The 20,117-nt window shown below is 35.5% G+C and overlaps 1 protein-coding gene across 1 annotated transcript in view; it reads left to right on the top strand.

The window, feature by feature from the left end:
• Window positions 1-2,355: 2,355 nt before the first annotated feature.
• The window catches only part of LOC114026526 (short-chain dehydrogenase/reductase family 9C member 7-like), a 31,171-nt gene continuing 13,409 nt past the window's right edge, over window positions 2,356-20,117 (top strand). The window contains 6 exon segments of the mRNA XM_027840265.1: window positions 2,356-2,761; window positions 4,449-4,601; window positions 6,253-6,275; window positions 13,205-13,212; window positions 14,705-14,709; window positions 17,852-17,982. Of these exon segments, the coding sequence (XP_027696066.1) occupies window positions 2,356-2,761; window positions 4,449-4,601; window positions 6,253-6,275; window positions 13,205-13,212; window positions 14,705-14,709; window positions 17,852-17,982 (726 nt within the window).

Raw genomic sequence — 20,117 nt, 5'->3', positions numbered from 1 at the left:
CGGACATCTGTTAGTTCTTGGTCAAAATTCCTAGAAGTGATAATCCTCTGATAAGGATGTACAAGAATATTTATAGCAGCTCTTTCTGTGGTGGCAAAGAATTGGAAATCAAGGGAATATCTATCAAATGGATAATGGTTGAATAAGTAATGATATACAATTATGATGGAATGCTATCATGCTGTAAGAAACAATGAGGGGGATGGTTTATATGATTTATATGAACTGAGACAAAGTGAGTCAGGAGAACCAGGAGAAGGTTGTACACAGTAACAGCAATATTGTAATGATGATCAACTGTGAAAGACGTCTAACTGTGAAAGACAAATTTTTATATGACATTAGAAATATTCCAAAAGACTCAAGATAAAAAATGCTATCCACATCCAGAGAGAAAACTGATGAATTCTGAGCAGAATGAAGCATACTTTCTCCCACTTATTTCATTTTTCTTGCTTTTTTTTTGCAACATGGCTAATATGGAAATAATTTTTACGTAACTTCACATGTATAATTGATAACCTATTGCTTACTTTCTCAATGGGTGGGGGAGAGGCTAGAAGGAGGGAAAGAATTTGGAACTCAAAAATTTAAAAATGAATGTTCAAATAAAATATATGTGTATAAATGTATATGTATACATATGTATACACATATGCATATCTATACATGCTACTCTTTATCTCTATATCTCTACATCTATCTATACATGTCCCTAATTTCCAGCTTACCTCCCTAGAAACTTCAGGGAATTGTCCCTTGAGTGAGACTGAGGTATTTCTCTTGGTTGAACTGAGATATCTTACTTCTAGTAGGAAAGCTCGTTCCTTCTGTGTATTGTCTAGTATATTGCCTAGTATTACTTCTCTGATTTCTCTTGGCTATCTGCTCGGAGAAATTGTTTTAGTTGCTATTCACTATTTATTATGCTCTTTTTTGTTACTAGCATTAGGTGGGAAGGAGTCAAGTCCTCAGACATAAGTTTGGGGATAGCAGCCAATAAAGTGTCTTGAACCTAAGAAAAAAATTATTCCTTTAGACTAGAAATATTAAGAAGGGGAGTAGAAAAATATAATTCTAATGTGGTACCACCTGTCTGAATAGAGCAAGGAAGCCAGCCCTCTCTAGGCAGGAGTCAAAGTCTCTCTTGGAGATGAGTGAGCAAGATTCCTGAGATATTTATTAAAGCCTCACTGTGAGCTGCATTTAGTCAGCCCATGTGGACATTTATGTAACCGACATGGAAAACATACACACACCCCCAACATATATGTGATTTATCATGAGAGAAGGTATTCCCACACCAAAGAAATCATAGTTCATTAACGTGTTTTACAATTCTATTTATATTAAGAGTAATAAGGTTATAGTAAGACAATCTGTCACATATAATTCTCTTGAACCTAATGTGAAGACAGAACTAACCAAGTTTGTTTTCAGGTTTTTTTTTTTTAACTATCCCACAGGAGGAGAATCTAGAATGTTTTAATAGACTTGAAAAATTTCATAGTAATTAATTTAACCTTGAAAAACCTGTGTGTGTGTGTGTGTGTGTGTGTGTGTGAATATCTATTAGTGGGTTAAAGAAAGATCCTATAAAATCATTCACCATTTATTTCCTCTGTCATTTTCTAGTGTCAAATAAATATTTGTCAAAATTCCATGGAATTATTTTACAAGTGGAGTTTGACTTTAGGTGTTGGTAAATGGACTGAGTTTACCCTCTTGTGGGAGGGAAGTATTATTTAGTATTACAGATTTAAATCTCGAGGAGATCTTAGACATTACCTAGTCCAAACCCCTCATTTTACAAATGAAATAACTAAAGAGCAGAGAGTCGAAGTGACTTGTCCAAAGTCAGATAGGTTACAGAGCCAGGATTTGAGCCTATTTCCTCTAATTTCAAAGCCAACATTCTTCCACACCACCTCCAATCATTTTTAGAGTTCTGTTGCTTTTTCTTCTTTGTCCATTGTGTAAGCATTATTGTTGTTGTTCGTTGCTGTTAGCCTCCTCATCTCTCCCGATTCAGTTTTTTCTTCTCCCTAATTTGGGCCAAGTTATGAACAATACCAGGGGCAAGTCTAGAGAAGCCTAGTCAAACTATTTAATATTTGTGACTGCAGCAAATCTGCTGGCTTTGCGTTGGTAAGCCAAAGTCCACAGTCTATTTGTTTACCAGCATAGCCGTTCCATTCCTAGCACAGCCTATAACAATCACTTCTCTGTTGAGGAAGGGGTGAGGGAGGAGATAGCTCATGGCTTACTCTGTCCTTCTGGTTGGCATTGAGCATTAGTAGGAAATTGTATAAAGAAGGTACATTACTCTATCATTTTAAGAAGAGAAGTCAGGCTATGTTTGGAATCCTCAATTTCTCCCTCTTAGCTGTCCCTATGGCTTTAGGGTTAATGCATGGCTGGGGTTACCTGTTCTGGATAACTCTTCTAGGATTACTACTGCTAGCCTGGAGAAAAGTTGCATTCTCTGTAGCATCTCATCAGAAAAGAAGTGATCTGACTGGCAAAGCAGTGCTCATCACCGGCTGTGATACTGGCTTTGGGCATTCACTGGCCTTAAGACTATTCCATCTTGGCTTCACTGTATTTGCTACTTGCCTTTTTCCAGATGGGGAAGGAGCAAAAAGTCTGAGGCAGGAGGCAGGAACTAGCCATCGTCTGCATGTTTTCAAACTCGATGTCACTCAGGATCAAGATGTGGCTGATGCCAAGGACTTCCTCCTGAAGAATCTGCCTGAAAACAGTATTTTTTTCCCTTCCTTTAGAGCAGACTCCCAGCTATTCCATGTCCCCAGGACACCTTGAGAGCTGACACCTACCCTCACAAAGAGTATTAGCTTTGCACCCAGGCAGGGTTTGCTATAGGTAAGAGTGAAGACTAATTAATGTCTGGATCCCAGGCTTCAGGGAGAAAGGTGTATGGAGGAGAAAGGAGTAGTTTCTAAGACTGCAACCTAGTATCAGCACAGTCCACTGGGATTTCTCCCAGTTTAAAATTCTCAGTTACATCCTGTCCCTAGGGGAAAAAGAGTGGTGGAACATGCTAGAAATTTTCTTTCCCTCCCTGAGCCTCTTTCATACCAGGTCTCTTTCACTCCTCTTAAACTTTCTCTGCAGAGGAGGGATAGTTTCATTTTTTGGCACTTATCTCTCCAGTGCCTAGCACAGTCTCTGACACACACTAGGCACCTTATGTTTGTTGATTGATGTGTCTCTGTCTAATAACTCATATAGAACATTTTCTCACAATAATCCTGTGAGGAACTGATCTTTTCCAGAACTAGTTTTGAGTGAAAGTTAATTAGAATAAAGCCATTCCCCTTCCCCTTGTTTCCTCCCCCATCTCCTCCCACCCCTCATCTCCCATGAATGTCCAGCATGGTTCCAAGTAGAATGGAGAAGAATGTTAGATAATTTGGTAGGTGGTGGAGCTCAAGCATTTCTAAAACAAGGTCACCAAGTCCAAATCTTTTATTTTACAGATGAGGAAACTGAGGCACGGAGAGATTAAATGATTTAATTACATGATTGATTTGTGAGTTTTTGTCTAATAACATCCCCTTACTCTGAGCATTTTCACTGACTGTCCCCTATGCATAGAACGCTTTCCCTCCTCTTCTTTGCTTCCTGGCTTCCCTGACTTCTTTCAAGTTTCAGCAAAAAGCCTACCTTCTATAGGAAGACTTTCCCAATTCCTCTTACTTCTAGTGCCTTCCCTCTGCTGATTATTTTCTATTTCCAGGGTATATAGCATCATAAGGGTGGTGACATGACTGCTTATTTTAAAGAAAGCAGGCTAGCATACAAATGTGGGGCTAGTGACCACCTTTCTCTGACATGAATGTTAATTATTTTATGAGACCTATCAGCATCTTACAAGCCTAGTTAGTAGACCTGAGTTAGCAGACTCCCTGATGCGTAGAAGGGAGCTAGGTGACTCAGTAGATAGAGTGTTCGGCCCAGGGTCAAGAATACATGAATTCAAATCCAATCTCAGACCAGCTATTTGACCCGGGGCAAGTCACTAAATCCTGTTGGCTTCAGTTTCTTCATCCGTAAAATGAGCTGGAGAAGTAAATGACAAAACACTCCGATATCCTTGCCAAGAGGAAAAGCTGTGTTCCTGAACTTAACTCACGTACTGAGAAGTTGGCTTGAGCAATTATACAAAATGGGGCAGTAATACAGAATGGGGTTAATTACAGAATACAACCAATTATCAAATGATACAGAATAATTTTAATTTCCTTAATCATATGACATCTCCTTCAAAAACTTGAATAAAAAGAAGGTAGAAAAGTATGACTTTTCACCAGAGTGTTATAATATAGCTAATAGTGTTGTTCTGGCAGACAACAGTTCTCTTCTTCAATCATTCATTATTCAATCAGTAATAACTGATATTCTAAAATAATATTATTTATTTCTAGGTCTCTGGGGTCTAGTAAACAATGCAGGTCTAGGATTGTGTGGGGAGATGGAATGGATACCTTTTGAAGAATCAAAAAAAGTTTTAGATGTCAATATTTTGGGGAGCATCAGAACAACTCTAAAATTTCTTCCTCTTATAAAAAAGAGTCAAGGTGAGTCTGATATTTTTACTATTGTCAAATAATGGAACCTAGTCAGGGCTTTAGATGATATAGAGGTTAATTTCAAGCATTTACATTCCATACTATAGGAAAAGCAAATTGTCAACAAGGCTCCAAGATTCTGTGTTTGAGCTTACTCTTTCAGATCCAGAAACATGAATGATAGCTCAACAGTTATTATTAAAACAACATACTTCTTTTCACAGCCTAGCCTGGATGAACTTCTGTTCATAAAAATATGTGACCAGCTGTGGCAATGAATGTTAGGAATTAACTATTCAATCTGGTTTCTTATTCCCTGATCACAAGAGTGAATGAATATTACAGTCATACAATATAACAGAGGTGGGGAATCTGCAAGTGCAGCCCTTTGACTGATTCCAAACTTCAAAGAACAAACCTCTTCATAAAAGGATTTGTTCTGTAAAACTTGGATTCAATTAAAAGGCCTCACCCAAGGACCTAGAAGGCCACATGTGGCCTCAAGGCTGCAGGTTCCTTACCCCAGCAATATATATTCAGAAAGCATGCATAAGGACCTCTGGTTTGTACTATATTCTAATAAAAGCTGTGAAGATTTAAAAAGACTTGGAAACATAGTCCCAGGTTTCATAGAGCTTTCACCTAATAGGTGTTCCAAAAGTCTTAGTGTAGCTTTAAGCTTTAATAGCCTAAAACTGCTCTAAGATTTTTGGGATGCCCTGCATATTGTAGGAAGAAGAGAATCATAAAAGACACATCAATATAAACCAAGTAAAATGAATCAAAATATCGCCAAGCAAATATTCTGTGGAATGACAAATATGAAAATTATTAATGTGGAGTAAGGTAACAACAAATAGTTGTTTTAAAAGGTGATTCTTGAGTTAGATCTTTAAAAAAAATGACTACCTCAGAGATGAAGCAGCTGCAGCTTTCAAAAGATCCAGTTGCTTCCATTTCTAGCAAGATCTCTGGGGAAGAAAGGTTAGGGTTGTTGGCATACAGATCCATCACTGGGATTAGTCATCACTACAGGAACTCTGCCCTAGGGCACTAAAATTAAAAGTCCAAAAATGTAACCCTTGAATTGGTATAAAAATACTAGCTCAGAATTTAGTGCCTGGTTTGCTTTCTGGCCTGGATTTGAGATGTTATTGGTTTAGGAATCTACTGGTGGAGGAAAAAAAAAACCCAACTCCTCTTCCAATGCAAATCAACTTATTTTGGAATTCTTAGTCTTAAAGATGCATGGAGTTGCTGAAAGGTCTATTGATTTATTTAAGGTTACATGGCCATTATGTGTCAGGTGAGACTTGCACACCTAATTCTTAAGCCTGCCATCTGCCCACTATGCCAAACTGCTTCTATTTAGCACCTACTTAGAAAGAGTGATTAATTAAAATATGAAGCTACCAGATAGATCATCAGTGTTATTAAAAGTATTGATGTATGTATAAACATAGTTCGGAATGTTGTCATGATCAAATGAGATACTTGGTGGAAAGTACTTTGCAAATGTTAAAGTAGTATATAAATGCCAGTTGATGTTATTGTTATTGTTGTTATTAGGTGTTATTAGCCCATAGCCACCAGGCCTCACCAATCTTGTGATGACTTCATTGTCTGGAGCATTTCTGCTGAGCTCAAGCAATTTTTATAGAGCAATACAGAAGTGTGATAAATGTTTAACAATAAGAGGGATGAGGGGGGTGTATGGACACACTCTTTTAAAAAAAACTGACATAATTGTGATTTATTAACATGAAATAAAATTCCCAATCAGTGCTACAATGTAACATATTTTAATATCAGTAATTTTAATATTAATTTTACTAATTAATTACTAATGCTAATATTGATTTAATATTAGTAATTTTAATAATAGTACAGTAAAATTTAAATGTCATATAATATACTACTAATATACTACTTTCAAAAAGATTATAGAGACTTTTTTCATCTGCATTATTAACACATTTTTAGTTCTAGTCAATAGAACAATAAATCAAAGATTGATTTGTATCAATTGCTGCTTTCTGAAGTGTAATTTAACATTTGGCTCTCTCAAACTGGTCAGAGTTGGCTCCAGCAAACCCTGACCTTACTAAGGGCATCTCTTGCCTAGTGAACTGAATTTATTTTAACTATTTTTTATATTACTTTCACATATAATACCTTAACAGCAGTAACCATTTATATTAAACTATTTATTAATTTTTAGTTTTCAACATTCATTTACATAATATTTTTTCAAATTTTCTTCCCCTCCCTCCCCTCCCCCTCCACAAGATGGCATGCAATTTGATATAGGCTCTACTTATTCTTATTAAGCATATTTTCACATTAGTCTTGGTGTAAAGAAGAATTAGAACCAATGGGAAGAACCATGAGAAAGAAGAATCAAAATGAAAAAACAAAAGAAAGAGAGAACAAATAATATACTTCCATCTGCATTCAGATTCTACAGTGCTTTATCTGGATGTGGATAGCATTTTCCACGATGAGTCTTTTGGAATTGTCTTAGATCCTTGCATTGCTGAGAAGAGCTAAGTCCAGCAAAGTCAGTCATCTCATAATGTGACTGTTACTGTGTACAATGTTCTCCTGATTCTGCTCAATTCACTCAGCATGAGTTCATGCAAGGCTTTCCGGGTTTTTCTAAAATCTGCCTGCTCACCATTTCTTATGGAATAGTATTCCATTTCATTCATATACCACAACTTGTTCAGCCATTCCCCAACTGATGGGCATCTCCTCAATTTCCAATTGTTGGCCACCACAAAAAGAGCTGCTACAAATATTTTTATACATGTGAGTCCTTGTCCCATTTTTATGATCTCTTTGGGATACAGACCTAGAAGTGGTATTGCTGGGTTAAAGGGTTTTTTATAGCCCTTTGGGCATAGTTCCAAATTGCTGTCTCCAGAATGGCTGGATCAGTTCACAACTCCACCAACAATGCATTAATGTTCCAATTTTTCCACATCTTTTGCAACATTTATCATTTTCCTGTTTTATCATGTTAGCCAATCTGATAGGTGTGATGTGGTACCTCAGAGTTGTTTGATTTGCATTTCTCTAATCCAAAGTGATTTAAAGCATTTTTTCATATGACTATAGATATCTTTAATTTTTTCCTCTGAAAACTGCATATTCAGATCCTTTGACCATTTATCAATTGGGAAGTTACTTGTATTCTTGTAAATTTGATTCAGTTCTCTATATATTTTAGAAAGGAGACCTTTATCAGAGACACTGGTTGTAAAAATTATTTCCCAGCTTTCTTCTTCCCTTCTAATCTTGGTTGCATTGGCTTTGTCTGTGCAAAAATTATTTAATTTAATGTAATCAAAGTCATCCATTTTGCATTTCATAATGTTCTTCATCTCTTGTTTGGCCATAAAGTCTTCCCTTCTCCACAGATCTGATAGGTAAACAATTTCTTGGTCTCCTAGTTTGCTTACAATGTCAGTCTTTATATCTAAATCATGTACCCATTTTGATTTTATCTTTGTATAGGGTGTAAGATGTTAGTCTATGCCTAGTTTCTGCCATACTATTTTCCAGTTTTCTTAGCAGTTTTTGTTAAATAGTGAGTTCTTATCCCAGAAGTTGGAGTCTTTGAATTTGTCAAATAATAGATTATTATAGTAATTGACTCTTGTGTCTTACATACCTAGCCTATTCTACTGATCCACCAGTCTATTTCTTTGCCAGTATCAAGTAGTTTTGATGATTGCTGCCTTATAATACAATTTAAGATTTGGTACAGCTAGACCACCTTCCCTTGCATTTCTTTCCAATAGTTCCCTTGATATTTTGAACCTTTTGTTCTTCCAGATGAATTTTGTTATTGTTTTTTTCTAGCTCTATAAAAGTATTTTTTGGTACTTTGATTGGTATTAATTTACTTATTACTGAGTAAGTAAACTAATTTAGGTAGAATTGTCATTTTTATTATATTAGCTCACCCTACCCACAAGCAACTGATATTTTTCCAATTATCTAGATCTGACTTTATTTGTGTGAAAAGTATTTTGTAATTGTGTTCATATAGTTGCTGAGTTTGTTTTGGTAGGTAGACTCCCAAATATTTTATAGTGTCTACTGTAAGTATACCATCATATCATCTTCAAACAGTAATAGCTTTGTCTTTCTTTGCCTATTCTAATTCCTTCAATTTCTTTTTCTCCTCTTACTGATAAAGCTAACATTTCTAGTACAATATTGAACAACAGTGGTGATAATAGACATCCTTGTTTCACCCCCGAACTTATTAGAAATGCTTCTAGCTTATCCCCATTACATAAAATGCTTGCTGGTGGTTTTTGATAAGTGCTATCTATCATTTTAAGGAATACTCCATTTATTCCTAGGCTTTCTAGTGTTTTTAATAGGAATGGGTGTTGCATTTTGTCAAAAGCTTTTTCTGCATCTATTGAGATAATCATATGATTTCTGTTAATTTCGTTTTGACATGGTCAATTATGCTGATAGTTTTCCTAATATTGAACCAGTCCTTCATTCTTGGTATAAATCCTACCTGGTCATAGTGTGTTATCCTCTAGATAACTTGCTGTAATCTCTTTGCTAATATTTTATTTAGAATTTTTGTGTCTATATTCATTAGAGAAATTAGTCTATAGTTTTCCTTCTCTGTTTTGGCTCTTCCTGGTTTAGGTATCAGCACAATATTTGTATCATAAAAAGAATTTTGTAGGATTCCTTCTTCACCTATTTTCCCAAAGAGTTTATGTAGTATTGGAATTAGTTGTTCTTTATATTTTTGGTAGCATTCACTTAGGGAGTTCATTGATGGCTTGTTCGATTTCTTTTTCTGAAATGGGGTTAAGTATTTTATTTCCTCTTCTATTAATCTGGGCAATTTATATTTTTGTAAATATTCATCCATTTCAGTAATATTGTCAAATTTATTGGTATACAGTTGGGCAAAATGGCTTCTAATTATTGTTTTAATTTCCTCTTCATTGGTGGTAAATTCACCCTTTCAATTTTTTTTTACTGGTAATTTGTTTTTCTTCTGTTTTTTTTTAATCAAATCAACCAAAGGTTTATCTATTCTATTGTTTTTTTTCATAAAACCAGCTCTTAGCTTTATTTATTAGTTCAATTGTTTTCTTAATTTCAATTTTATTAATCTCTCCTTTGGTTTTCAGAATTTCTAATTTGGTATTTAATTGGAGAATTTTAATGTATTCTTTTTCTAGCTTTTTAAGTTGCATGCTCAATTCATTAATTTCTTCTTTCTATATTTTATTCATGTAAGCATTTAGAGATATAAAACTTCCCCCTAAGAACCACTTTCACTGCATCCCAAAAGTTTTGGTATTTTGTCTAATTATTGTAATTCTCTTGGATGAAGTTACTGACTGTTTCTATGATTTCTTGTTTGACCCACTTGTTCTTTAGGATTAAATTATTTAATTTCCAGTTAATTTTTAGTCTATCTTTCCATGGCCCTTTATTGCATGTAATTTTTATTGCATCATGATCTTAAAAGGATGCATTTAATATTTCTGTCTTTCTTCAATCAACTGTGAGGATTTTATGCCCTAGTATGTGGTCAATTTTTGTGTAGGTTCCATGTATTGCCAAAAAAAAAATAATTTTGAAATTTGGCTACAATATTCTTTGGTGTTTTCAATTTGGGATCTCTTTCAGGAGGTGATTGGTGGATTCTTTCACTGACTATTTTACCCTCTGGTTCAAGGACTAGGCAGTTTTCCTTGATGATTTCCTGAACAGTTCTGTCCACGCTCTTTCTTTTCATCGTGGTTTTCAAGTAGACCAATAATTTTCAAATTGTCTCTCCTGGGTATATTCCTTTTTATCCCCATTCAGTTTTCTCTAGAGGTCAACCATATTTAACTTTTCTAAAATTCTATTCACCTCCTTACCTTCTTTCTCGTTTATTTTGTGGTTAGATTTATATAATTCTGAGATGGGGAGGTTGAAGTTCCTCTACTAGTATAGTTTTGTTATTTTTTTCTTCCTGTAACTCCCTTAATGCCTCCTCTAGAAATGTGGATGCCATACCACTTGGTGCATACGTTTAGTAATGATATAACTTCATTGTCTATGGCGCCTTTTAGTAGGATGTAGTTTCCTTCCTTATCTCTTTTAAACAGATCTATTTTTGCTTCTGCTTTGTCTGAGATCAGGATTGCTACCTCTGCTTCTTTTTATTTCAGCTGAAGCATAATATATTCTGCTCTAGCCTTTTACTTTTACTCTGTGCATACCCCTCTGCTTCAAATGTGTTTCTTGTAAACAACATATTGTAGGATTATGGTTTTTAATCCACTCTGCTATCTGCTTCCCTTTTATGGGAGAGTTCATCCCATTCACATTCACAGTTATGATTACTATCTGTGTCTTTCCATCCTATTTTCCCCTGTTTATGCTTTTCTTTCTCCTTTCTCCATTTCCCTCCTCACTAGTATTTTGCTTTTGGCCACCACCCTCAGTCTTCCTCTCTTCTATTAGCCCCTCCCCCTTTTCTTCCCTTTTACCCTTACTACTTCTTCCCTCCCTTCTATTCACTCCCTTCCTTTTCTTTTCCCTTTCCCCTCCTACTTCCTATAGGGTAAGTTAGATTTCCATACCTAACTGATTGTGTTATTCCCTCTTTGAAGCAAATCTGATGAGAGTAAGTTTCAAATAATGCTCATCTCCCTCTCTTCTTTCCCTCTACTATAATAGGTTTTTGTGGCTTTTCATGCAATGTAATTTACCCTTGTCTGCCTCCTTCTTTCCTTTTCTCCTAGCACAATCCCTTAATCAGATCCACTTAATCCACTTAATTAGTTTTTTTATCATTACATCAAAGTCAACTCATGCCCACCCCATTCATCTGTGTATACTCCTTTTAAATGTCATAATAACAGTACAATTCTCAAGAGTTACAAGTGTCATCTTCCCTTTTAGGGGAATGTAAACAGTTTGCCCTTATCAATAACATGTTGTTTTTTTCTATCCTGTTTACCTTTTTATGACTCTCTAGAGTCTTGTATTTGAAGATCAAATTTTCTGTTGAGCTCTGGTCTTTTCATCGGAAAGGTTTGTATGTCCTTAATTTCATTGAATGTCCATCTCCACCCCTGAAAGATTATGCTCAATTTCTCTGGATAGTTCATCCTTGGTTTTAATCCAAGCTCCTTTGCCTTTCAGAATATTGTATTTCACACCCCATGATCTTTCATTGTAGAAGCTGCAAGGTCCTGTGTAACCCTGACTATGGTTCTATGCTATTTAAATTGTTTCTTTCTGGCTGCTTGCAGTATTTTCTCTTTGACCTGGTAATTTTGGAATTTGGCTACACTATTCCTTGGTGTTTTCAACTTGGGATCTCTTTCAAGAGGTGATCAGTGGATCCTTTCGCTGACTATTTTTCCCTCTGGTTCTAGGACTTCAGAGCACTTTTCCTTGATGATTTCCTGTAAGATGCTGTCCAATCTCTTTCTTTTCATCATGGTTTTCAAGTAGAGCAGTAATTTTCAGATTGTCGGCCCTGGATCTATTTTCCAGGTCAGTTGTTTTACCAATGAGGTATTTTACATTTTCTTCTTTTTTTCATTCTTTTTTTTCTGTTTGTCTGATTCTTGTTCTGTCATGGAGTCATTAGCTTCCATTTGCCCAATTCTAATTTTTAACAAATTGTTTTCTTCTATTGGATTTTGTACCTCCTTTTCCATTTGGCCCATTTTACTTTTTAAGGAGTTATTCTCAGTAAGTTTTTGTGCCTCCTTTTCCATTTGGCCAATTTTGCTTTTTAAGGAGTTGTTTTCTTCAGTGTATTTTTTTTCCAGTTGGCCAACTGTAGTTTTTAAAGACTCATTTTCTACAGTTAATTTTTGTCCTTCCTTTTCCAAGCTATTGACTCTCTCTTGCATACCTCTCATTTCTTTGCCCAATTTTTCTTCTACCTCTTGTATTTGACCTTTAAAATCCTTCTTGAGCTCTTCCAAGAAGGCTTTTTGGGCTTCAGACCAATTCATATTCCCTTTTGAGGTTTCCAATGTGGGTATATTAACAACATTGTCCTCTTCTGAATTTCTGCCTTGATCTTCCTTCTCCCCATAATAAGAATCTCTGGTCATTGTCCATTTCTTTTTGATCATGGTGTTTGCTTATTTCCTGACTTTTAAAAAAAATTGAGCTCCCCTGCTGGAGAGCAGGGGGCACTGACCCAAGCTTCTTGTGCTGGGAGCCCAGGGCCTGGTCATTGGCTTTGTGTGCTGGGGGCCCAGGTACTGGCATTTGGAAACTGTAGGGCTCTGGCAGCTTTCCTGGTATTGGGCTGGGATCAGCAACACTGGAGCTCTAGGGGTAAGGGTGGGGAGTCTAGTCTCTCAGGGATGTCTGCTCACCTGGGCCTTGTGTTCCTTTCTTTGGGTCCTGCTCACCAGGGCCTTGCACAGGAATGTTTCACTGCTAGAGGATGTCTGTAAGCCAGGAGATTTACCTCTTGAGTTGTATTTCCCAGAGTTTTCATGAGGCACAGGAAGATTTGGCTGCTGGAGAATGCCATCACACAGGGTGGTTTTCTGAGCTGGGGTCTACAGGTTCCCTGCCTGTACTTAGGCACTTAGGGGTTCTGGTGTTGGTGCTTGCCTGTTCCACCACCCTGGGGTTCAGGATCTCCCCTGGTATGCTGAGGTGGGGCTGTCTGCGGGCTTGCTGGCATGCCTCCCATTCTGTACTGCTCCCCCTCCCTGTGCCTTTTCCGTTAATCCCCCAAGCTTCCTGGGTTACAAGACTGCTGCACCATTTCTTTCTGCTGGTTCAGCTGTTTCAGGGTTTTTCTGGAGCAATATTTTCTGGGCTTTCAAAGGTCCATAAGGGAGGGTGAGAGTGAATTACTTCTTACTCTGCCATCTTAGTTCCCAGAAGGTGACTTCTTCATTTTGTCTTTATATCCCCAGTGCCTATGCACTGTAGGTACTCCATAAATGCTAGTCAATTCATCAGTTGATCATAAATTACAACATTAAGTAATGTCACTTTCCCTAGATGCCAAAATTGTTAGTTACAGGTCTATGGCACGGTGGTGAAATTAAGAGTCTGAAGACCTGAGTTCAAAACCTGCCTCATACACAATAGCTTTGTGATCAGGGGCAGATCATCTAAACTCTCAGGGTCCCAGACAACTCCCTAAGACTATAAGTTGCCAAAAAATGATCGATCTGCATCAGTGGAGATAGTTTCCACACTGGGAGTTTCCTAAATGGATGAAATCACAGAGCTAGACTTCCTCTGATCCCACTAGAAAAAAAATGCTAGTCTTTTTTCTTTTTATGTTTTTGTATGTTTGTTGTTTTGTGTATATGTGTGTTTGATTTGTTTTATAGTATTTGAGATTTGATTATTTAAATTTTTAACTATTATTTTTGACTTTAGACTCTCCCATTTCTGGGCACTCCTTGGAGATCCAGAAGATAACAGGTGGTCAAAAAGCTCTATATACATTCAAGTATCACAGAAATCTCAGTTAAGTCAGAAAATAAAGAATCAAGATCCTCCAGCTATTACCTGGAACATCAACCACATAAATGACAATCTTTCTTCTGAATTTTGAGACCTCATCATGGAAAGTAGTTGAATCAGTACATAAACTAAATATGGCACTGAGTTTTATAGGACTTTTTCAAAAAGATGATAGGAGGAAGGGATATTCTTAAAATCAATTTGAAACTTATAGTTCCCAATCTGTTATTGGCAGCTAGATAATGCAAGTCTGGTACCCTGGGTTATTTTTAAACTACAACTATCCATTGATTATTAATTCTCCTACCTGAAAAGAAAGCATCTACTGTAATTGACCTTTCTTCCATATTATTTAATACTGAGAATGTCAACAAAAAGATATGGTTGATATCACTTAGTCAATGGGATTTAGCTTAGTTCGTTTTTAAAAAGATGGGTCAATGATCCAAACCTTTCTCCACTTTGTCTGTCAGAGGTGGTTCATATTTTTTTCCTTTTTTTTTTTAGACAATTGGGGTTAAGTGACTTGCCCAGGGTCACCCAGCTAGTAAGTGTCAAGTGTTTGATCTGAGGTCAGATTTGAACTCAGGTCCTCCTGACTTCAGGGCTGGTGCTCTATCCACTGTGCTACCTAGCTGCCCTGGTGATTAATATTTTACAATGCCTTATTTTAATATACACATCGTTATTCATTGCCTTGTCTCATGTACAGGGAAAGTTTTTTTTTTAACCAAGAGCTGATCAAATTCCATCCTATGCTTTTTCATATGCTGTTACTCCAAAAATAATATTATATTCATTGAGCTGAAACTTGGGAGGTAGAGCTGAGATATGTAAGTTCATTCTATTCAATTCATTTCTTTACTTCATTTATCAATCTACCATGAGTCTTTAACCACTACAAGCTATGTATGGGTCAAATTGCATAACCTTTTTTTCCCTTTTTAAAAAAAATATTTATTTTTAGTTTTTAATATTCACTTCCACAAGGTTTTGAGTTCTAAATTTTCTCCCTCTCCCTTTTCTCCCCCTTCCCCAAGACAGCATGCATTCTGATATAGGCTACACATATACATTCATATTAAACATATTTTCATATTAGTCATGTTTGTAAAGAAGAATTAAAACCAATGGGAGGAACCACAACAAGGAAGAAACAAAAAAGAAAAAAAAAGAGGAGCAAATAGTATACTCCAATTTGCATTGAGACTTCATAGGTCCTTTTCTGGATGTGGATAGCATTTTCCATCATAAATCTTTTACAGTTGTCTTAGATCATTGCATTGCTGAGAAGAGCTAAGTCTGTCAAGATTAGTCATCGCACAATGTTACTCTTACTTTATACAATGTTCTCCTGATTCTGTTCACTTTACTCAGCAACAGTTCACGTAAGTCTTTCCAGATTTTTCTGAAGTCCACTTGCTCATTATTTCTTATAGCACAATAGTATTCTATTACATTCATGTACCACAGCTTGTTCAGCCATTCCCCAACTGATGGGCATACCCTCAATTTCCAATTCTTGGCCACCACAAAAAGAGTTGCTATAAATATTTTTATACATGTGGATCCCTTTCTCATTTGTATGATCTCTTTGGGATACAGACTTGTAAGTGGTATTGTGGGTCAAAGGGTGCACTCAGTTTTTATAGCCCTTTGAGCATAGTTCCAAATTGAGCTCTAGAATGATTGGATTAGTTCACAACTCCACCAACAATGCATTAGTGTTTGAATTTCCCTACATGTTCTCCAACATTTATCATTTTCCTGTTTTGTCATGTTAGCCAATCTGATAGGTGTGATGTGGTACCTCAGAGTTGTTTTGATCTGCATTTCTTTAATCAATAATGATTTAGAGTATTTTTATATGACTATAGATATCTTTAATTTCTTTATCTGAAAACTGCCTGTTCATATCTTTTGACCATTTATCACAAATTGCAAAACCTTAATATCAGTTCCTGGGCTGCTACAGTTTTTATGCTCCCATCAAAACACCACTGCTAAAATCATAACGAAAAATCATGCAATGGTTTTGTGGAAGAAGCAGGAACATTCTCGAGTTGTGTCAAGAAAATTTTTTAAAAATTTGTTACTACAGTAAACCCTTTGGCACAACTATTTAGAAAATTAGATACATATCTTCTTGCTCTAGGAAATAGGAAGATGAGCATCTTATTTTAAGAGGATAACATTGTTTCTAGTTGTTGCTGTTTTGTTTTGGGGTTTTTTTTTGTTTTGTTTTGTTTTAGTCTTTGACTCAAAGTAATCTAAATAAACAGTTAGACTCCTTACGTATCAGCAAACTTGAGTCTGAATATGGGGCCTGCTTCTAATTCGCTCATTTCTAATGTCTGCTAGTATCTATAGGGCAGCTGGGTGGTACAGTGGAAAAAGTGTCAGGCCTGGAGTCAGGAAGACTCATCTTCCTGAGTTCAAATATGGCCTCAGACACTTACTAGCTCTGTGACCCTGAGTAAGTCATTTAGCTCTGCTTGCCTCAGTTTCCTCATCTGTAAAATGAGCTAGAGAAGGAAACGGTAAACCACTCCTGTATCTTTGCCAAGAAAAACCCAAATGAGGTCACGAAGAGTCAGACATGATTGAAATGACTGGACAACAAGAAGAATCTATTCCCTCTGCTCTTTTTGAATGTTCTCCTCTTTTTTTTCTAATCCTAAATTAGGCTATTTCCTATTATGTAGACTTGTAGACTGTAGACATAACCTTGTAGACTACTTCAAATCACTTTGGAAGTCAGCAAAGCAAATGATAAATAAATTGTTTAACAGATTATTTTACATCAAACTATCCAAATGTAATGTGAAATTCAAATTATTACCATCAGCCAACCCTTAAGCAATTTGTCACCTTTGACCTTTCTAGTCAAATCATTTGTGTTAATAGAACCATTCAAATATTTTTTCCCTTTATTTCACTGTTGTCTCCAAATACAACAAGCACTTTAATTAATGTGACTGTGAATAAATCTTGAAAAAAATGCCAGAGTGGACATATCCTTTCCTAGAATTTCTTTGTTGGAAAGATTCTAATATTTTGGTCTTGAACACAGCAACACAGAAAGAATTTGGATACACTTTTATAGCACCCCAACTATAGGTATCCTTAAAACTCCCTGTGCCCCGTTATCCATTTGATTTTGCTACTGCCAACCAGTCCACAAAATATCAGCTTGGACTAGCATAGTGTAGGAGAATACACACAGGTAGCCTCACCTACATTGTCTTCTCTAAGTAGCAGAGGGTCAAATATGATGTCATGATACGGTTCTTATAAGGAATCCCTAGGTAATAGATCTCCCATAGTGTAGTGCATAACTCATAAATATCAATTGAATAGATGAACAACTTTCTGCACTAAGATAAAATGAATTGGCCCTAAATCCCAAGATTGGCTGATCATTGGGAATACAGTGATAGAAAAAAAAAGGAAGAATATTTATCTGTCTGTCTTAAACTCTTTAACCCTTACTATATACCTTTCTAAATTATTCTCTATTTGAGATATATAGATATAATATATCTATATATCTTTTGTTTATCTAATAAAATATAAAAATAACTTTTTGTTAATAATCTCATTATTCTAGATGTACTAAAAGCTTCTGAAGGGCTAGTACATATTGTATATCTCTTTTAAGTTCTTCACAATGAGCAATGTAGTATCCTGCCCATAATAAGTGCTTGGTAAATTTGTTGATTTGATTATAATAGATGTGATCTTTCTTTTAGGACGTTTAGTCTTCATGTCTAGTATAAGTGCATTTAAAGGATTCGGAAGTGCCTCCTATTCTTTATCCAAAATTGCATTGGAAAAATTTGGTGATGTCTTACGTGTTGAACTAAAGAAATCTGGAGTTAAGGTAAGTTATTTTATTAATTTCTCTACCCATTAAAATAATTCCACAATTAAAATCATGGTTTTCCAGCATACCTGAACACCTCTACTTTAGAAATGGACAGCTTTTCTATTTACATGGGAAAATTAGTCTGGAATGTAAACTAGAGAGAGGAAGCAACTGGATGTTGCCCCCTAAGGTTTCAATGACTTACACTAAGGGGTTAAGGACAATGGATGTGAAGCATTTCACCCTACCAATTGTGAACCCACATTGGCTCATAGAACTGACATCTCTCTGATGCCATATTTCTTTAGGTGGCTGATTCTATGGAACTGTTTAGGAAAGAACACACTTAAATCTTGGGTAATGATGAAGAATATTCCTATTAGTTCTTACTATTCAGTGCCTCATAAGTCTCCTCTGAGATGCAAAATTAATACATTAATGCCCTTCCTGATTATCACCAATAAAGAGAGTCACAAAGGAGTGACTTCTTATAACTCAAAATTAACCTAATCAAAATATATCTTGTGATATAATATAAAATGTTAATATAAATAAATATGCTCTGTATTAATTTCTAGTTGGATATTTCTGGCATGGAAGAAATAATCCATAATGTTAAAGAATGTTAAAGAAAAGATATGAATACTCTGTGTTTTGGTCACAGGTCTGTCAGAAACACTTTGATTAACTTAACATCGTTCTAAATCTATGCATCTCCAATTTAAAGAAAGAAATATTCAAATTGATATAGTCTACCAATGTCCTCAGACATCTCTCACAAACCCAATACCATTTGATTTATAGCCATCTTGAAGAAGAAAAAAGGTCACAATATGTTAAATTATAGATTAGGGTTTAATATTCTATTTCAATAAATAGAACAATAATTACATAATAATTACTTAATTCCTTCTTTGATCACTCACCTAAATTATACTCCTAGAAAAATCAAAAGGGATCTCCCTGTGATCAATATCTTAATCTTTTTTGATTTCTATTACCAAATTAGTATCTATCTATTTATTTATCGATATATCATCTTCAATCTTTGAAAAAATTTAGATGTGAGTGTGGTTCAAGCTTTGCCCAACCTAACCCCCCATTTTCCCCTCCACTGTAAAAGTTTTTCCTTGTGAGCCCCTTTTATATGAGGTAAATTTCTCCATCCTTCATCCCTTCCCCCTCTTCCTAGGGGATCTCTTTTTCTTGCTTATCCATTTTTTGTATCAGTCAACATAGTCAAATCACTCCCACACCTTCTTTCCATGTAGAATCCTTCTAACTACCCTAGTAATGATAAAGTTTTTTTTACATGTATCATCTTCCTGGATAAAAAGGTACAGTTTAACTTTATTGAGTCCCTCGTTATTTCTCTTTCATGTTTACCTTTTTTATGCTTTCCTTGAGTTTTATATTTGAAAGTTAAATTTTCTATTCAGCTCTGGTCTTTTCATCAGGAATGCTTGAAAATATTCTATTTCATTAAATATCCATTTTTTTCTCTTGAAAGATTATATTCAGCTTTGTTTGGCTGTAATCCCAGCTCTTTTGCCTTCCAGAATATTATATTCTAAGCCTTCCACTTTTTTAATGTAGCAATTGCTAAATCTTGTGTGATCTTGACTGTGGCTCCATGGTATTTGAACTATTTCTTTCTGGCTTATTAAAACATATTTTTTTCTTTCACCTGGGGGTTTTGAAATTTGGCTATAATATTCCTGGGAGTTTTCATTTGGGGATCTCTTTCTGATGATGATTGATGGATTTTTTTTTCATTTTTTAATAATATTTTATTTTTCCCCAATTACATGTTAAAACAGATGTTTCTTTTTAAAGTTTCGAATTCCAAATTCTATCCCTCCCTTCCTCCATGATCTCCCCCTTCCCTGAGATAGTCAGCAATAAGATATAGGTTATACATGTTCAATCATATAAAACTTTTCCATATTAATCATTTCGTACAAGAAGACTCAAATTTTAAAAAAAAGAATTAAAGAAAGTAAAGAATAGCATGCTTTAGTCTGTATTCAGACAATATCAATTCTTTCTCTGGAGAAAGAAAAAGAAAGAAAGAAAGAAAGAAAGAAAGAAAGAAAGAAAGAAAGAAAGAAAGAAAGAAAGAAAGAAAGAAAGAAAGAAAGAAAGAAAGA

This window comes from Vombatus ursinus, unplaced genomic scaffold (assembly GCF_900497805.2).
Source record: "Vombatus ursinus unplaced genomic scaffold, bare-nosed wombat genome assembly UNPS02014841.1, whole genome shotgun sequence".
NCBI lineage: Eukaryota > Metazoa > Chordata > Mammalia > Diprotodontia > Vombatidae > Vombatus > Vombatus ursinus.
This window is presented reverse-complemented; position numbering and strand designations above follow the sequence as displayed.